We start from the raw sequence: 19,550 nt of genomic DNA on the forward strand, positions 1-19,550 counted from the left end.
AGCAAAATGAAGGAGAACGCCTGCAAGAAGCCAAGGTCTTCTAGCAATGGTGACACCTTCCTCCTCTCTTCCCCCAACAACAGCCCTGTGAGGTGGGCTGGACTGAAAAGGGAGCTGTGCAACCCTTGAACTCAGGGTCTCTTCTTTCTCCCCTCCCAGCCTTCATCCCTGGCTCCCCTTCAGAGGTTGCTATGAGGTCGCAGCCCCAGAAGAGCCCCTGACCTCCCCCTCCCTCAATACAGAGCGGGGGAGGGGGGGAGATCAGACCACAAAGTTGAAGGGGAGCTCCCCGCCCCACCCCACTTCCACGTCCTCGGCACTGCGCAGGAGCCGTCTGGTTGATTGGAGAAAGGAGGACGCCCATTGGTCGTTCTGAGGAAGGCAGCGATTGGTAGGGTGACTCCGTGGGGCCGATCCTCTGGACGAAGAAGTGAAGTATTTGGAGAGAAAATTAAAACGGGCAAAAGGGAGCTCCCTGAATCGACGACAGAGTAGCGCGGATGATGCAGGTTTGGCGCAGGGAATGCTGGGAGTTGAAGTCCGGGAGAGTGTCTCTGAATAAGGCAGGCCAGGGATCCTGAGGCCTAGTCTTGAGGGCGGGGAGGGAGACGGGAGGCTGGGAAGGAGGCCGTGTCCGCCTGGAGAATGCCCAAGAGGCCCGTGGGAGGCAGGGGCCTGGGCCTGGCCTGCCCTGCAGGGAAGGGGACGCAGCCGTGACCCTCTTCTCTTTCTCCCCTGCAGGAAGATGGACGATGGTGGCGGATGCAGGAAAGAGGCGCCGCCCAGGAGGAGGAGGAGGAGAGCGGGCCCCGTGGAGCAGCCTTGCCCGGTCCCGGCGCGGCTTCCGTGGGAGATGGCAGGGAAAGGCTGGGGGGCTCCGGGGACGCAGGAGGGAGGAGCCCAGGGGAAGCCCGGGAAAGGCGGCTGCCTAGAGGGCGATGCAGGGAGGAGGAAACGGGCGGAGACGCCGAGATGAGCCTGGAGGGCGGAGGCTCCTTCGGAAGACCCCCAAAGCCCCGAAGGATCCAGAAGGGAGGAAGGAAACATCAATGCCCCGAATGCGGAAAATCCTTCAAAACAATTGGCCATCTTGAAAGTCATTTAAGGATCCACATAGGAGAAAAACCTCATAAATGCTTTCAGTGTGGAAAGAGCTTCAGTCAGAGGGGACATCTTTATAAACATCAAAGGATCCATTGGGTAGAAAAACCTCATAAGTGCCTGGTGTGTGGAAAGAGCTTCAGTTGGAGGAGCAACCTTTATACACATCAAAGGATCCACTGGGGAGAGAAACCACATAAATGTCTTGATTGTGGAAAGAGCTTCAGTAGGAGAGGGACTCTGCACAGACATGAAAGGATCCATTCAGGAGAGAAACCGTATCAGTGCTGGGAGTGTGGAAAGAGCTTCAATCAGAGAGGAAATCTTTACATGCATCAAACAATCCATTCAGGAGAAAAACCACATAAATGTCTGGAGTGTGGAAAGAGCTTCAGTAGGAGAGAAACTCTGTATGAACATCAAACAATTCACACAGGAGAAAAACCACATAAATGCCTGGAGTGTGGAAAGAGTTTCACTCGGAGAGGAAATCTTTACCTGCATCAAAAAATCCACTGGGGAGAGAAACCGTATCAATGCCTAGAGTGTGGAAAGAGTTTCAGTCAGAATGGACAACTTTCCCAGCATCAAACAATCCATTCAGGGGAAAAACCAAATAAATGCCTGGAGTGTGGAAAGAGTTTCAGTCAGAAAGGACAACTTTCCCAGCATCAAACAATCCATTCAGGAGAAAAACTACATAAATGTCTTGATTGTGGAAAGAGCTTCAGTAGAAGAGGAAGTCTTTACCTGCATCAAAGAATCCACACAGGAGAAAAACCACATAAATGCCTTGAGTGTGGAAAGAGCTTCAATCAGAGAGGAAATCTTTATATTCATCAAACAATCCACTCAGGAGAGAAACCGTATCAGTGCCTGGAGTGTGGAGAGAGTTTCAGTCAGAGAGGAAAATTTTCCCAGCATCAAACAATCCATTCAGGAGAAAAACTACATAAATGTCTTGATTGTGGAAAGAGCTTCAGTAGAAGAGGAACTCTTTATAGACATCAAAGGATCCACACAGGAGAGAAACCACATAAATGCCTGGAGTGTGGAAAGAGCTTCAGTAGGAGAGGAAGTCTGCAGATACATCAAAGGATCCATACAGGAGAGAAACCACATACATGCCTGGAGTGTGGAAAGAGCTTCAGTAGGAGAGGAAGTCTGCAGATACATCAAAGAATCCACACAGGAGAAAAACCACATAAATGTCTGGAGTGTGGAAAGAGTTTCAGTCAGAAAGGACAACTTTCCCAGCATCAAAGGATCCACTCAGGAGAAAAACCACATAAATGCCTGGCGTGTGGAAAGAGCTTCAGTCAGAGGGGAAACCTTTATAAACATCAAAGGATCCACTCAGGAGAAAAACCACATTAATGCCTGGAGTGTGGAAAGAGCTTCAGTCAGAGGGGAAACCTTTATAAACATCAAAGGATCCACTCAGGAGAAAAACCACATTAATGCCTGGAGTGTGGAAAGAGCTATATTGAGCATAGTAGCCTCAATCGACACCAAAGAATTCACGTGGGAGAAAAATCATAAACATACCTGAGTGTGAGAAAACCTTCAGTCACGGTGTATCTTGGGAATTGAATTGTATATTTAATTTGGCTAAGTGTGTATAGACACCCTAGGAATTTACCTAGTGCATATTCATCATCATTATAATAATTCCAATAAGAGGAATTATTGCTCTTTACTCCAAATGATTAAAGAAGACAATAAGGATAAATAATAACTGCCAAATAAAGGACTTTTTCAATTGTACATGCTAGATGTTTCAACTGGTTTAAATTGTACCTTTTCACAACAGACATGCCATTTCCCATGTGAATGTTCTTTTAATGCAAGGCTCATTTCAGTGATTATGCTTAATATTATGGGTTGTTACTGTCCATGTCTCTGATATAACCATAATTGAGCAGGATGATTTCTTCCAAGGTGGATTTCATTTAAATCACGTTGATTTAAATCATGTCAATTTAAATCATTATATAAATCGCTATTAAAAAGATTTAAATCAACTTTTTAAATCATAATTTTTAAAAAGCAACTGTCATGTCTGTCCCGCAGCAGCTCCTCCTCTGAGCCGCTGTTGACTCGCCGACAGTCCCATTCATTTTAATAGGGCGGCTGGTGATGCATCAGTGACACAACCAGGTGAGGGACGTGGCTGGCAGCAGGTGAGTGGATGCCCTCTCACAGGCCCTGCCATGATGGATCTGAAATGACAGGTGCTCTTTAATGTTATATTTATAAGCTGCTTAGGAGGTTTCACTTCCATTTTTACTGCTTGCCCTTCCCCCTCACACTTAGAGGCTGAGGGTACAGGTGCATTTCTCTTCCAACAATCATACAGTTTGTAGTCTACATACAGTGTATTTGAAGAAAAATGGGGAAAAGGAATATTCCTGCCCTTTGCTTTATGAGTTATCTCATGGTTACTGTGAAACTCTGTGGATGTATCAATGCAGTGCATGTTATTTCAGCTTGCGGTGCTTGGATTCATTGAATGAGTTTAGCAGAAATGTAAATATTGCAGAATATACAGCTTCATGCTACATAACTAAGCTCCATTTCAACCTGAATAGACTAAATTATTAATGTATCTTAAATGGAAAATTATCTTTATGATTCTTGATGAACGTATCTTTTCTTTTATGTACACTGAGAGTATATGCACCAAGACAAATTCCTTGTGTGTCCAATCACACTTGGCCAATAAAAAACTCCTATTCTATGCTATGCTATGCTATGCTATGCTATGCTATGCTATGCTATGCTATGCTATTCTATTTGAATAGCATAGCATAGCATAGCATAGCATAGCATAGCATAGTATAGCATAGAAATCCCAATGGGATTTTTATCCCAAAAGTATTTTATTAAAATAAATTTGATAAAAAATAACAAAAAAATCCCATTTAAATCAAAATTATGATTTATTTATTTTTTTTAATCAATTTTTATCCACCCTTATTTCTTCCATGCAATCAACTCTTATTTTGTACTTTTTCTATTGTATGGAGTATAAAATGAAACCCGATTCTGTGTCCTAGATTCCCTCTTTTCATTAAGGGAAATCTCTTTGCTACAATAATCTAATAAATTGCCTTTAAATATTCCCACTCAGTGCCTGATTGAAGCAAGTGTGCTGTGGCTGAATCTAGGGCTAATTTGGCCTCCATTGTTGGGGGTGTGAACTGTCCATACCATGTAAGACCCTCCCCAGACATCAGAAACTCTTGTCAATTGGATTCTCTCAAAGGTCCCCTTGTCTTCCAGCAGAAACTGCTAAAGGGACTCTCTAAGGCCAAGGAAGCTTTGTGAGATACCAGCCAGATTCTCAAAGGGCCTCCAACCTTTCACCCTTAAACACCCGGCTTTTCCCCAGGCGCTGGGAGGTCAGACAAGGAGAAGTTGGCATGGATTGGCGCCTGGCTTTTCTTTGTTTTCATTTTCCATGTTTTAATGTGTTGTATTGTTTTTTTAAAACAGCTTTTTTGGCACTGCAGTGAGTTGACTGAAAGTCCCCCATTACAAGGCTTTCTCTTCATCAGCTTAATCGGCGTCCGCCTTCCTTCAAGCAGCCAGAGGGCGCCTGCACAAGTCCCGAGTCCCGTGTAGAGGTGAGGCGGGGGGGCTCCCTTTGATCTTTGGGGTCCGGTCTCCCCTTCGCCCCCCCCCTGCATTCTGGCAGGCAGAGGTTGAGGGGCCCTTCTGGGACTGGGACTCCCCCCCCCATCCAGGCTCCCTCCCTAGGCAGGGTGGGGGGGGCAGAGGTTGGAGGGGCACCCAGGCAGGTAAGAGGCGAAATGGGCATTTTCACCCTTGCAATACAACTCTGGTAAATTGGCTGCAAATAGAGGGAAGATTTCCCAGAGTCCAGGAGCCCTTCAGAAACCAACCTACCTCTCCGAAGGCATCTTCACTCTGATAACTGATGGTAACTGGCAGTTGAGCCTGCATTCATGAAGCTTTTCTTTGAAGATGTTTCACTTCTCATCCAAGAAGCTTCTTCAGTTCTTCAGAACCAAAGAAGCTTCTGGGATGAAAAGCAAAACACCTTCAAATGAAAAAACCAGAAAGTCCAGTTGCCTCCTGAGCAAAGCACCTTTGGGACAGTCCTGACCTGGATGACGGAGAATCTCTACAGACTTTTAGCGATGCAATTTGGGCTGAACCCCCTTTGCATGGTGTGGGGGCAGGAATGGATTTCCAGAGGGGAAAATTGCAGACTGCAAGAACCATTCGCACCACTCGGGTGACCCTGAGGAGACAGATAAACCTCCAGGGGCTTCAGCCACCCTCTCAAAGTTTGGGGATTGAGTGGAACTGCAAGATGGAAACAGTTGTGGGCAGCTGGACAGCTTTTCTCCCAAAATGGGCTAGTTTTGCCGGATTGTTTCAGGAAATTTTTTGACCTCTGTGGGTTCCAATTTGGGGGCTATTTTGGATTATTTTTAAAGCACTGTAGAGATAGTCCTTGACCTACAACTATTTGCTTAGTGACTTAGTGAAGTTATAGCACGACTGACAAAAGTGGCCTTGGCCAGTTTTCACACTTATGACTGTTCCAGCATCCCCGTGGTCATGTGGTCAAAATCCAGGCGTTTAGCCACTGGCATGTATTTATGACGGCTGCGCTGTCCCAGGGTGACTTCATCAGTATTGGTATCTTTCACATCTGGTGTCTCACAAAGTCATTGGACATAATGACATAACAACTTCACAACTCACTTCACAACTGTAGGATATGAGCTGCCAATTATGGCAAAAAAATTCTCACTAAAGCAGCTCAGTTCTCATATTTTTGCATAAAAGGCAGATTTTTGTATGTAGACTGCCTCTGTCAAGGGAAGCTCCACTTTTTTTTTTTTTTTTTGAGAAAAATATTTCCTTTTAATTTTTAAACAAACAATTCATCATTAATCAATCAGTGTAACATCTTGGTACAACATTTATTTAAAAATTTAAAGACAGTTTATCTTTGAACATTTTTGCCAATCTTTCCAGTGACATGTTTTATAGATGGCACATATCACCGGAAATAGATCGGCAAAAATGTTCAAAGATAAATCAGCTAAATGTTGGAAATGCCACCGGACATCGGGACCGTACTATCACATGTGGTGGACATGTCCAGAAGCGAGAAATTATTGGGCAAAAATTCGAATATGGCTAGAGAAAATGATACAGCAAAACATTGATCTTAAACCGGAGCTGTTCCTATTGGGTATCTTACCAGAGAAATTTAGTAGAGAAAATGCATATTTAATTATACATGTAATAACGGCAGCAAGAATGGTATTTGCACAAAATTGGGAAGCAGAAAATTTAAAGAAAGTTTATCTTTGAACATTTTTGACAATCTTTCCGGTGACATGTTTTATAGATGGCACATGTCATTGGAAATAGATTGGCAAAAACGTTCAAAGATAAATCAGCTAAATGTTGGAAATGCCACCAGACATCGGGATCGTACTATCACATGTGGTGGACATGTCCAGAAGCGAGAAATTATTGGGCACAATAATCACAATAATCACAAAAACTGATACAGAAACACATTGATCTTAAACCGGAGCTGTTCCTGTTGGGTATCTTACCGGAAAAATTTAGTAGAGAAAATACATATTTGATTATACATGTAATAAAGGCAGCAAGAATGGTATTTGCACAAAATTGGGAAGCAGAAAAAATTCCTACAAAGGGGGAGCTAATTAAGAAAATATTAGAATGTGCAGAAATGAATAGATTAACATTAGCAATTAGTGGGAAGGAAGAATCGGAGTGTTACAACATATGGGGGCAATTTTATCAATGGATAGAGACTGAATATAGACAATAGGCAGTGTAAAAATAAGAAATATGGGGGAAATATGTTGCAATACATTAAATTTAAATGTAAGAGGAAAGATAAATATGTACTAAGAAAATGATGATACATGTTGAATATGATGACACGGAAGCTCCACTCATTAATGTAGCTCTGGATAAACTTCTCATCACACCCTTTGTGTTGCCATGTTGTTTTGTGCTTTGTTCCATCATCCCAGGTGAGCTCCCTCCATTATTTCTGCTTAGGTGAGGCATCTTTTCCTGAATCCCAAAGCAATACAGCAATCCAGGACAGAAAGCAAAATCCCACCTCCCTTGAACCACTTCTGCAAAAACAAAATACTGCATAGCTTAATGATGCTGAACCCCCAAGGCACATGACCCTCTTTTGGCCAAGTTCCAAATGTTGAGGCATTCAGCAGTTAAAGGGACCCAGAAAGAACCCAATTTGGATCCTATCAAAATTGCCTGATTCCCTGCCTCCTTTTTCCTTTTTTTTTTTTTTTTAAACAAACTTTATTCGTATTTAAAAAAAGAACATTTAAAACAATTATAAGAAAAACTGAACAAGTTTTTCTTAATCAAACACACAAATTACAAGTACATATACTATACATATATAATGCTCAACTTCATCTATCAACTACTTTCTAATGTTATATATACATATATACACACGGTGACTTATTTCTTTCTATATCTCTCTGACAGTGCAGTTGTTTATTTACATTAATTTCTCCTAACTTTCATCTCTAAACATTCCCTCTCTCTGACTTATCCACTGGTACCAGCTATTCCCTATTTTAAAGTATTTTGAATCTTCCTTATCCTGTAATTTTAGGGTTAATTTATCCATCTCTGCGCATACATAGATTTTCTGTATTACTTCCTGATCAGTTGGCAAACGGTCTATTTTCCAAAGTTGTGCCAACGCTAATCTTGCCGCTGTTATAATGTGGAGTATTAGGTATTTTATGTCCTTCCTAATATTCTTATTGATCATGCCGAGTAAAAAGACTTCAGGTGTTAATTCAATTTCGTGATTTGTTATCTCTAATATCCATGTTTTTATTTTGTTCCAGTATTTTTTGATTTTTGGGCAAAGCCACCAAGCATGGTAAAAAGTTCCCTGCGCTTTTTTACATTTCCAGCAGGCCGGGTTCACATTTGGATACATTTTTGCTAACCTTGCGGGTGGCAGATACCATCGGTACCACATTTTATAATGATTTTCTTTGTATGATACTGATTTTGTCATTCTATAGTTATCTTCCCATGCTCTTTCCCAATCTTCTAATTGTATATTATGCCCTATGTTCCTCGCCCAGGCTATCATCTGCCCTTTGACCAACTCTTCTGCCAGATCGAATTCGAGTAAATATTTGTAGATTTTTGAAATTAATTTCCCTTCTTTTGATTCTAATAGTTTGTCTAATCGATTTTGTTTTAAATCTATTCCTTCTTCTTCTTGATCTTTTCTGAATCTTACTTTTATTTGCGAGTAGGGCCACCAGTCTATTCCTATTCCTTGTTCTTTGAGCTCTTCCCTAGTTTTCAATTTCCCCTGAACATCTACTATTTCTCTGTGTCTTAGAATCTTTTGTTTTGATAATATGTTGGGGTGAGTTATTGCTTCTATAGTCGATAGCCAGCCGGGAATTTTCATGTAGTGTTTTTGTTTAATTTGTAGCCATGTGTTAATTAAAGATCTCCTAATTGTATGGTTATTAAAATGTTTATATATTTTATTTCCTGAACTCCATATAAAAGCGTGCCATCCCTTCATTAAATCATGCCCTTCTAAATTTAACAATCTTTGATTATCTAAGGTTATCCAATCTTTAATCCATAATAAACTGGCGGCCTTGTAATATTTATCCCATGCCGGGAGTCCAAATCCACCTCTACTTTTATCATCTTGTAGTATATTCAATTTTATTCTTGATTTCTTCCCTCCCCACACGAATTTTTTTGTTATTTTATCCAAATTATCAAAGAATTTCTTATCTAATTTTATTGGAACTGTTTGGAATAAATAAAGGAGTCTTGGCAGTATGTTTGATTTTATTGCTGCTATTTTCCCCAATAAAGACAATTTTAGTTTCCCCCATTTTTCTAAATCTTCCTTTATTTTCTGGACTAAAGTATCATAATTGTCTTCTTTTATTGTTGTCGTTTTGGCCGTCAAATTTATCCCTAGGTATTTAACTTTTTTAACTGTCTGCAGACCGGATTCTTTTACTAATTTCTCTACCTGTTTTGTTGTCATGTTTTTTGTTATCATTTTTGTCTTTTCTTTATTAATTTTTAAACCTGCTACCTTTCCAAATTTTTCAATCTCTTTTATTAATTTTGGTGTTCTTTCTAATGGGTTTTCTACGAAAAAAACAAGGTCGTCTGCAAATGCTTGGACCTTGTAATCCTCTCTCTTGATCTTTAGTCCTTGAATTTCTTTATTTGCTCTAATTCTGATTAGTAAATTTTCCAATGTTAAAATAAATAGTAAAGGGGAGAGTGGACATCCCTGCCTTACTCCCTTATTTATTCCAAAAAATTTTGTTGGGTCACCATTCACCAAAACACATGCTTTCTGATTCTGATATATCGATGTTATCATTTTAGTGAATCTTTCTCCAAAATTCATACTTTTGATTTGTTGCTTCATAAATTGCCAATTGACTTGGTCAAACGCTTTTTGTGCATCCAGAAAGATCAGTGCTACCTGTCTCTCTGGATGCACCTCATAATATTCTAAAACATCCAATGCTATTCTTAAATTGTTTTTTATCTGCCTTGTAGGCAGAAAACCATTTTGGTCCTGGTGTATTTTATTTTGTAATATTATTTTCATCCTATTGGCAATTATACTCATGAAAACTTTATAATCGGTATTCAACAAAGAAATCGGCCTGTAATTTTTTATTAATGTGGTATCTGTCCCCTCTTTAGGTATTAAGGAAATATATGCTTCTTTCCATGTGTTGGGTAGCTTTGCCTCCATTAGGGCCTCATTATATATTTCTTACAGTATTCCATTTAATGGATCTCCAAATGTCTTATAGAATTCTATTGGTAAACCGTCTGTCCCCGGGGTTTTGTTATTTTTTTGCCTCTTCAGTGCCTCTTTTAATTCCCCCATCGTAATCTCCTTATTTAATAATTCTCTTTCTTCCTCTGTTAGTATTTGCAATCCCTCCCCTTTTAAATAATATTCGATTTCCTCCTCTGTTGCTATATCCTTTTCGTACAATTTTTGATAATATTGGACTATTATGTCTTTTTTTCCCTCTAGAGCCCATTGAATCCTTCCCTCATCATCTCGTAATTTCTGAATTGTTCTTTTTTCTCTTTCCTTCCTCAGCCTATACGCCAGCCATCTCCCTGGTTTGTTTGCGTTTTCGAAATAGTTTTGTCTTGTATATTTCAATGCTGTTACATAATTCCCCTGCTCTAATATGTTTAGGTTATGTTTTGCTGTTAACCAATTTAACCTTGTTTTTTCATCCCCTGGGTTTCTTTGCAAATTACATTCCCAATTTTGAATTTCTTCTAATAATTTATTATATTCTTTCTCTCTCTCTTTTCTCCGTTTTACATTATATGATATCGTGAGGCCTCTTACATATGCTTTGGTTGTATCCCATAGGTTTTGTAGGGAAGTTTGTTGCTTTGTGTTTTCCTTATAAAACCATTCTAGCTCCTTTTCTATGTAATTCTTATACTCTTTTTCTTGCAGTGTCTGTGTGTTCATAGTCCATCTATTCTTCTTTCTCTGCTGGCCTCTCCACTTCATCGTTATCGGGTTGTGGTCAGCCCAATTATTTGGTAAAATATCTACTTCTTCTATTTCCGTTATTAACATCTTAGTTACCCAAACCATATCCAACCTTGACCATGATTTATGCGGATTCGAATAATATGTATACTTTCTTGCTTCGGGGTTAAGACATCTCCAGCTATCTACCATATCTAACTCTTCCACCATATCCATAAAGGTTTTAGGTAATATATTTTTTTTATTTTTGTTTTGCTGACCACATTCATAGTCTTTTCTTACATCTAAGATTGCGTTAAAATCCCCAATCAAACAGACATTCTCCATTTTTTGTTCTATAATTTTCTCATGCACTTTTTTGTAGAATTCTAATTGTTGACTATTTGGGGCGTATATTACTACCAATAATATCTTTTTGAGGTCAAGATTTAGCTCTACCATGACTATCCTACCTTCTGTATCCGCATACCTCATATTACTGTCTATTCCTTCCTTAATATATACCACCACTCCTTTTTTTTTTCCCTCTGCCAATGAAGCGTATTCTTTACCTAATTTTTTATATTGTATATATTTAATATCCTGTTTTCTTATATGTACCTCCTGGAGGCACACAATGTCTGATTTTTGTTTCAAAATTTTTTTGTAAGTTTGGTGTCGTTTGGATGGTGAGTTGAGTCTATTAACATTTACAGATAGTATTTTTAAAGTCCGTTCCATTTTTTTTTTTATTGACTTTCCTGTTGTTTCTTCTTTATTTCTTCCTGTTCCTTTTTTTTACCTCTTGTCTGCACTCCTTCCTCTTCCTGGGTCTCTTCTTCATCTACTTTCCCTCCTTGTTGTGGTGTTCTTTCCCGATCTCTCTTCTGTTTTCCTTTGATATTTCGTCCTTCTTCTTCTCTATTACCATTTGTTGCTTCAGCACCCATCATTTGGTCATATAGTTCTTTTGCTTTGCTGTGCGAGTCCACCTTGATTTTCTTTCCCTGCCACGTTATTAACATTCCTTCCGGGGTTATCCATTTAAATGGTATATATCTTCTGTTTAGTAACGTGGCCAGGAACCAATAATCTCTTCGCAAATCTCGTATTCTTTTAGGTACTTGCTTTAGGGTGATTATTTCTTTATTTCTATAATACATTGGTTCATCCTTTGTTATCTTATATACAATATTCCTCACCTTCCTTCTTACAAATCTTATGTGTACCTCTCGAGGGAGTTTGTTTTGTCGTGCATAGTTAGTGTGGACTCGGTAAACTTCGTCTAGTTCATTAATTATCTCGTCTTTTTCTCTCTGGAGTGCCTCTGCTATCATCTCAGCCATTACCATCGTCAGATCTTCCTCCCGGTCTTCCGCTACGTTCTGAAAACGCAAATAGAATGCTGCCTTCTCCATTTCTAATTGGGCCACGGTGTTCTCAAGTTCCTTATTTAATCCTGTCATTTTTGTATCTAATGCTTCTAGTTTTTCTTCCGTCAATTCAGTTTTTTGTTCTATTTCTTTTATCCTTTGGTCATTTTTTTGAATGATTTCTTGTATTAAGTCCATTTTTCCATCAATCTTTTGAATGTCATTCTTGACTTCTCTCTTTACCTCGTCCATGTCTTTTCTGGATTGTTCATGGTTTCTGGTCATACACTCTTGCATTTTGGCCATAGTTTCCTGAATTGTTATGAGCGTGGCCTGCATTGTTGGCATATTAGGTGTGCTGGGTTGCTTGTCTGATGCAAACATTCCCTCCAAGGTTTTCTGTGTCACTGGGGAGGCCGTTGTTCCTGTTAAAAATGGTGTTGGCTTCTTAGCTGTTTTCAACGTGGTTGTGGTAGTGCTAGTCATTTCTTTCAAAATCTTGTATTGTTCTCCCAGTATTTTATCAACTTTCTCCCAAGTCACCATCCAAATTTCTATAATTTCTATAATTCCTTTCTTTTCTTTTCTCTTTTTCCCCCCTCTCCTTATAAAAGATCAATCCAATAAACCTTCTTTAAATAGATAAATTCTTTTAAATAATTAATTCTCTCTATGTAAAGTTATATATAATTCAGTTAAGAATGTGATAAGAATATAGATATAAATATAAATATAAATATAAATATGAGTATAAATATTGCTACCAGTATAAATATATATATAAATAAATATCTTATCTAATTAAAGACTATAATCAATTAAAGACAATTAATCAATTCTTAGTATCTTAATATCTAGTAATTAATTATTCAATAAAATCCACAAACATAAAATATTCTAATAATATATACTGGTTAATATATAATAATTAATTAATTAATCGTAATATAATGCTCTAATAATAATACTTCTAAATCTCTATGTATTATAAATATTTTCTAAACTAATTAGGTATACTCTATATTTCTTAATTGATTAATTCCAATAAATAACATTAATATTAATTCATCTATACTTAAGTAAAGAAAATAATGATAAGTTGGAGCAGTGCTTTTCAATGTTTTTGTTGGCCTCAATATGTTTTCAATAAAGAGGAAAAAAAAAAAAAACAAGTTCTTTTACAACTGTTGAAGTCTTTTCCGGTTACAGTATGGCGGCCTCTATTCTGCACAGTCACTGTATGTAATCCTTACTTTGCCAAGATTTTCTCACTCCTTCCGCTCAGGCAGCTAGCAGCGGGGGTAAAAAAAAAAAAAAAGAGTCCATTCTTCTTTTAATCTCCTCTGTTTAAGTTATTTCTCCTCACCTTCGTTTGTCTATTTTAAAGTTTTTAAAACTTTCTTCGCTGCTCCGTATTTTGCCCCTTCCTCTTTGCTCGCCTTTTCAGTTGCCGCCCGGTTCCACTTTGAGATCTTCCTTCTTCACGCTGTCCCTTCGGAAAGAAAAGAAACTTTCTCCTCGGTTTTGCGCCAAAATTAATAGTCCAAATTAGTTCCGTTTCTGTTCGACCTCAGCAGTTCTGCACTGTACTCCCTCCTTTACTCCCAGTGATCTCAATCGGCTCGTTCGAGTCTCCGGGCCGACTGTGCTCACCGCGCCAGCCGACTTCTTCCCGAGCCTGGATTGAGGGCTCTTTACGGTACGGCGGGAGATCGCACCTCTCCTCGCCTCCCCCAAAGCTTCCCCTCTTTATTCCCGGTCTCTTCGGGACCGGTCTCCGCCAAAAACAGGCACCAAAGCTCGGAAAATCGGCAACAGAGAGAGAGCGCTTCTCTTCTGTGCCGCCACGACTCTTACGTCCCCAGCCAGGATCCCTGCCTCCTTTTTCCAATGTGTTGGAATGATAGCAGGAACCATTGGCAGGACGTTTTCATCCTTAGGTCCTCTTTAACTGGAGACGGTCTGCTTTTGTGCATGAATTCCAGATTAGAATAGAATCACAGAGTTGAAAGGGACCTTGGAGGTCTTCTAGTCCAACCCCCTGCTTAGGCAGGAAACCCTACAGCACTTCAGACAAATCGTTATGCAATCTCTTCTTTAAAACTTCCAGTGTTGGAGCGTTCACAACTTCTGGAGGCAAGTTCTTCCACTGGTTCATTGTCAGGAAATTTCTCCTTAGTTCTAAGTTGTTTCTCTCCTTGATGAGTTTCCACCCGTTGCTTCTTTTGTCCTGCCCTCAGGGGCTTTGGAGAATAGCTTGGCTCCCTCTTCTTCTATCTTGGAACAAGAATTCTCCTGGATCAAATAGAGGCCATGTAGTTGCTTCTTAAAAACAAATTTGTCAATTATTGAATCCATATAGAGAATTTATTAGAATCCTGGATTTATTTTTACAACTAAGGCGGAGAAGACATGCAGCAAACTAAAGGGGAATATTTGGAGCTCAGGGTTGCCATGAGGGGGTCTCTCTCCCTTCTAGCGATGTTAGTTTGGACAATGAAACGTCTGCAAAAAGAGGAGCCCCTTCCCCCCTCACGTCCAGCACAGCTTGATCGTCTCTTCCCCCAACACCAACCCTGTGAGGTGGGCTGGACTGAAAGAGCAGCTGATTTCAAACTCAGGGTCTCCTAAGGTCCCAGAATAGACCCAACTGGCTGCCCTTCATCGACTGATATAAGGTCGCAGGCCCAGAAGAGCCCCTGACCTCCCCCTCCCTCAATATGGAGGTGGGGGGAGGAGACTGGACTCCAAAGTTCAAAGGGAGCCCCCCCCCACCGTCCCACCTCCGCCCCGGACCGTAATAACCCGTGGCACCGCGCAGGCGCCATCTGGCTTGTTGAAGGAAGGACGCTGATTGGTCGAGCTCGGGATTTCGGCGATTGACGAATGGACTCTGAGGAGCAGATCCTCCAAAGGAAAAGGCGGAACTAGTGGAGAAAAAAGGGCGTGAAGCCTCCACTTCCGGAAACAAAATGGGCAACAAGGGAGCTACCTGAATCAGCGACAGAGGAGGCCGTATGATGCAGGTTTGGCGCAAGGGATGCTTGTAGGGTCTCTTTCGGGTCTGCTTGAGGCGGGGGCTTGGGCCTGGGCCTCCCCTGTGGGGAAGGGGAGACAGCCGTGACCCTCTTCTCTTTCTCCCCTGCATGAGGACGGAGGATGGTGGCGGATGCAGGAAAGAGGCGCCGGCCGAGAGGAGGGGGAGGAGAGCGGGCCCCGCAGAGCAGCCCTGCCCGGTCCCAGCACGGCTTCCCCGGGAGACGGCAGGGAAAGGCTGGGGGCTCCATGGCTGCAGGAGGGAGGAGCCCAGGGGGAGCCCGGGAAAGGCGGCTGCCTGGAGGGCGATGTGGGGAGGAGGAAAAAGGCGGAGACCCTGAGATGGGCCTGGAGGGCGGAGGCTCCTTCAGAAGACCCCCAAATCCCGGAAGGATCCAGGAGGAAGCAAAGGAACATCAGTGCCCAGAATGTTGGAAAACCTTCAAAATATACGGAGATCTTCAAAGGCATCTAAGAATCCACACAGGAGAAAAACCTCATAAGTGCCTGGAGTGTGGAAAGAGCTTCAGTCAGAGGGGAGATCTTTATAAACATCAAAGGATCCACTCAGGAGAAAAACCTCATAAATGCTTTGAGTGTGGAAAGAGATTCAGTCAGAGGGGATATCTTTATACACATCAAAGGATCCACACAGGAGAGAAACCTCATAAATGCCTTGAGTGTGGAAAGAGATTCAGTCAGAGGAGATATCTTTATATACATCAAAGAATCCACACAGGAGAAAAACCTCATAAATGCTTTGAGTGTGGAAAGAGATTCAGTCAGAGGGGACATCTTTATGTACATCAAAGAATCCACACAGGAGAAAAACCTCATAAATGCTTTGAGTGTGGAAAGAGCTTCAGTCAGAGGAGATATCTTTATATACATCAAAGAATCCACACAGGAGAAAAACCTCATAAATGCCTTGAGTGTGGAAAGAGATTCAGTCAGAGGGGACATCTTTATATACATCAAAGGATCCACTCAGGAGAAAAACCTCATAAATGCCTTGAGTGTGGAAAGAGATTCAGTCAGAGGGGACATCTTTATATACATCAAAGGATCCACTCAGGAGAAAAACCTCATAAATGCCTTGAGTGTGGAAAGAGATTCAGTCAGAGGAGATATCTTTATATACATCAAAGAATCCACACAGGAGAAAAACCTCATAAATGCTTTGAGTGTGGAAAGAGATTCAGTCAGAGGGGACATCTTTATGTACATCAAAGGATCCACACAGGTGAAAAACCACATAACTGCTTTGAGTGTGGAAAGAGATTCAGTCAGAGGAGATATCTTTATATACATCAAAGAATCCACACAGGAGAAAAACCTCATAAATGCTTTGAGTGTGGAAAGAGATTCAGTCAGAGGGGACATCTTTATATACATCAAAGAATCCACACAGGAGAAAAACCTCATAAATGCCTGGAGTGTGGAAAGAGCTTCAGTCAGAGGGGACATCTTTATATACATCAAAGGATCCACTCAGGAGAAAAACCTCATAAATGCCTTGAGTGTGGAAAGAGATTCAGTCAGAGGGGAGATCTTTATAAACATCAAAGGATCCACTCAGGAGAAAAACCTCATAAATGCTTTGAGTGTGGAAAGAGATTCAGTCAGAGGGGATATCTTTATACACATCAAAGGATCCACACAGGAGAGAAACCTCATAAATGCCTTGAGTGTGGAAAGAGATTCAGTCAGAGGAGATATCTTTATATACATCAAAGAATCCACACAGGAGAAAAACCTCATAAATGCTTTGAGTGTGGAAAGAGATTCAGTCAGAGGGGACATCTTTATGTACATCAAAGAATCCACACAGGAGAAAAACCTCATAAATGCTTTGAGTGTGGAAAGAGCTTCAGTCAGAGGAGATATCTTTATATACATCAAAGAATCCACACAGGAGAAAAACCTCATAAATGCCTTGAGTGTGGAAAGAGATTCAGTCAGAGGGGACATCTTTATATACATCAAAGGATCCACTCAGGAGAAAAACCTCATAAATGCCTTGAGTGTGGAAAGAGATTCAGTCAGAGGGGACATCTTTATATACATCAAAGGATCCACTCAGGAGAAAAACCTCATAAATGCCTTGAGTGTGGAAAGAGATTCAGTCAGAGGAGATATCTTTATATACATCAAAGAATCCACACAGGAGAAAAACCTCATAAATGCTTTGAGTGTGGAAAGAGATTCAGTCAGAGGGGACATCTTTATGTACATCAAAGGATCCACACAGGTGAAAAACCACATAACTGCTTTGAGTGTGGAAAGAGATTCAGTCAGAGGAGATATCTTTATATACATCAAAGAATCCACACAGGAGAAAAACCTCATAAATGCTTTGAGTGTGGAAAGAGATTCAGTCAGAGGGGACATCTTTATATACATCAAAGGATCCACTCAGGAGAAAAACCTCATAAATGCCTTGAGTGTGGAAAGAGATTCAGTCAGAGGGGACATCTTTATATACATCAAAGGATCCACTCAGGAGAAAAACCTCATAAATGCCTTGAGTGTGGAAAGAGATTCAGTCAGAGGAGATATCTTTATATACATCAAAGAATCCACACAGGAGAAAAACCTCATAAATGCTTTGAGTGTGGAAAGAGATTCAGTCAGAGGGGACATCTTTATGTACATCAAAGGATCCACACAGGTGAAAAACCACATAACTGCTTTGAGTGTGGAAAGAGATTCAGTCAGAGGAGATATCTTTATATACATCAAAGAATCCACACAGGAGAAAAACCTCATAAATGCTTTGAGTGTGGAAAGAGATTCAGTCAGAGGGGACATCTTTATACACATCAAAGGATCCACTCAGGAGAAAAACCTCATAAATGCCTGGAGTGTGGAAAGAGCTTCAGTCAGAGGAAATATCTTTATAAACATCAAATGATCCATTCTGGAGAGAAACCTCAAAAGTGCCTGGAGTGTGGAAAAAGCTTCAGTCAGAGAATCACCCTTTATAGACATCAAAGAATCCACTCAGGAGAAAAACCTCATAAATGCCTGGCGTGTGGAAAGAGCTTCAGTCGGAGAGGATATCTTTATAGACATCAAAGCATCCACTCAGGAGAGAAACCTCATAAATGTCTGGAGTGTGGAAAGAGCTATACTGAGCGTAGTAGCCTCAATCGACACCAAATAATTCACGTGGGAGAAAAATGATAAACACGCCTGAGTGTGAGAAGACCTTCAGTCACGGTGTATCTCAGGAATTGAATTGAATTGTATATTTAATTTGTCCAAATGTGAATAGACACCCTAGGAATTCACCTAGTGCATATTCATGATCATTATAATAATTCCAATAAGAGGAATTATTGGTCTTTACTCCAAATGAGTAAAGAAGACAATAAGGGTAAATAATAATTGCCAAATAAAGGACTTTCTCAGGCTGAATAATAAAGGACTTTTTCAATTGTACATGCTAGATTTTTCAACTGGTCTAAATTGTACCTTTTCACAAGAGACATGCCATTTCCCATGTGAATGTTCTTTTAATGCAAGTCCCATTTTAGTGGTTATGATTAATATTATGGGATGTTACTGTCCATGTCTCTGATGTAACTGTAACTTGAGCAGGGTGATTTCTTCCATGCAATCAGCTCTTGTTTTGTATTTTTTCCCCCTACTGTATGGAGTATAAAATGAAACCCGATTCTGTGTCCTGGATTCCCTCTTTTCATTAAGGGAAATCTCTTTGCTACAATATTCTAATAAATTGCCTTTAAATTTACAGTCCCAGACTGTATCTCAGGAATTGAACTGAATTGAATTTTTAATTTCGCCAACTGCGAATAGACACACAAGGAATTTGTCTCGAGTTCACAAGCTCTCAGTGTATGTACAAAGCATCAGAATAATGATATAATTATAACAATTCGAATAAGAGGAATTATTTATTTATCTTTTCTTCAATTGAGTAAAGAAGAGTTAATAATAACTGCCAAATAAGGGACTTTCTCAGGATGAATAATAAAGGACTTTTTCTATTGTCCCTGCCATGATGGATCTGAAATGTCAGGTGCTCTTTAATCGTATATTTATAAGCTGCTTAGAAGGTTTCACTTTCTAACCAATTATACCAATTATTCCATATTTTATAATAGTCTGATTCTTCTTTTTCTTGTAATTCTTTGGTTAACCTATCCATAATTGGTTAAAAATTAGAAATATACAAAAAATATAGGGGATATATTACCGATTGATACATATATATGTAATAAAAATATTATTAGATTACAGAAAGGTGAAGGAATATATTATAAGTAGAATTGTAGAACGTCACTCTGAAAAAATGCTTAAGAAGAAATTATATTCTTTTTGTGTATATGTTGTATAAATGTTCGTTGTGTATATGTTACGTATGTCTTTTTTAATATTTATATTCAATAAAAACTATTTTAAAATTAGAAGGTTTCACT

General features: G+C 40.0%; 2 protein-coding genes and 1 pseudogene across 5 annotated transcripts in view; all 3 read left to right on the forward strand.

Moving 5' to 3' along the window:
* LOC132710122 (uncharacterized) overlaps positions 1-19,550 on the forward strand; it is an 84,931-nt gene that overhangs the window by 44,505 nt on the left and 20,876 nt on the right. The window contains exon 3 of one of the 4 annotated variants that reach the window (XM_087879818.1): positions 4,600-7,119. The exons of the other annotated variants lie outside the window; for them this stretch is intronic. Within the exon in view, the coding sequence (XP_087735944.1) occupies positions 4,600-4,624 (25 nt within the window). The 3' untranslated portion in view covers positions 4,625-7,119. Of the gene's footprint in view, positions 1-4,599; positions 7,120-19,550 lie in introns of those variants that run through there. 4 annotated transcript variants of the gene reach the window in all.
* On the forward strand, positions 366-3,789 carry LOC148111764 (uncharacterized; annotated as a pseudogene).
* On the forward strand, positions 13,068-18,891 carry LOC148111765 (uncharacterized). The gene has a single exon (XM_087879754.1). It carries the CDS (start codon positions 15,229-15,231, stop codon positions 18,289-18,291), a length of 3,063 nt encoding a protein of 1,020 aa, XP_087735880.1. The 5' UTR covers positions 13,068-15,228; the 3' UTR covers positions 18,292-18,891.

The sequence above is a fragment of the Pantherophis guttatus genome, chromosome 16 (assembly GCF_059756535.1).
Source record: "Pantherophis guttatus breed Tessera chromosome 16, ASM5975653v1, whole genome shotgun sequence".
NCBI lineage: Eukaryota > Metazoa > Chordata > Lepidosauria > Squamata > Colubridae > Pantherophis > Pantherophis guttatus.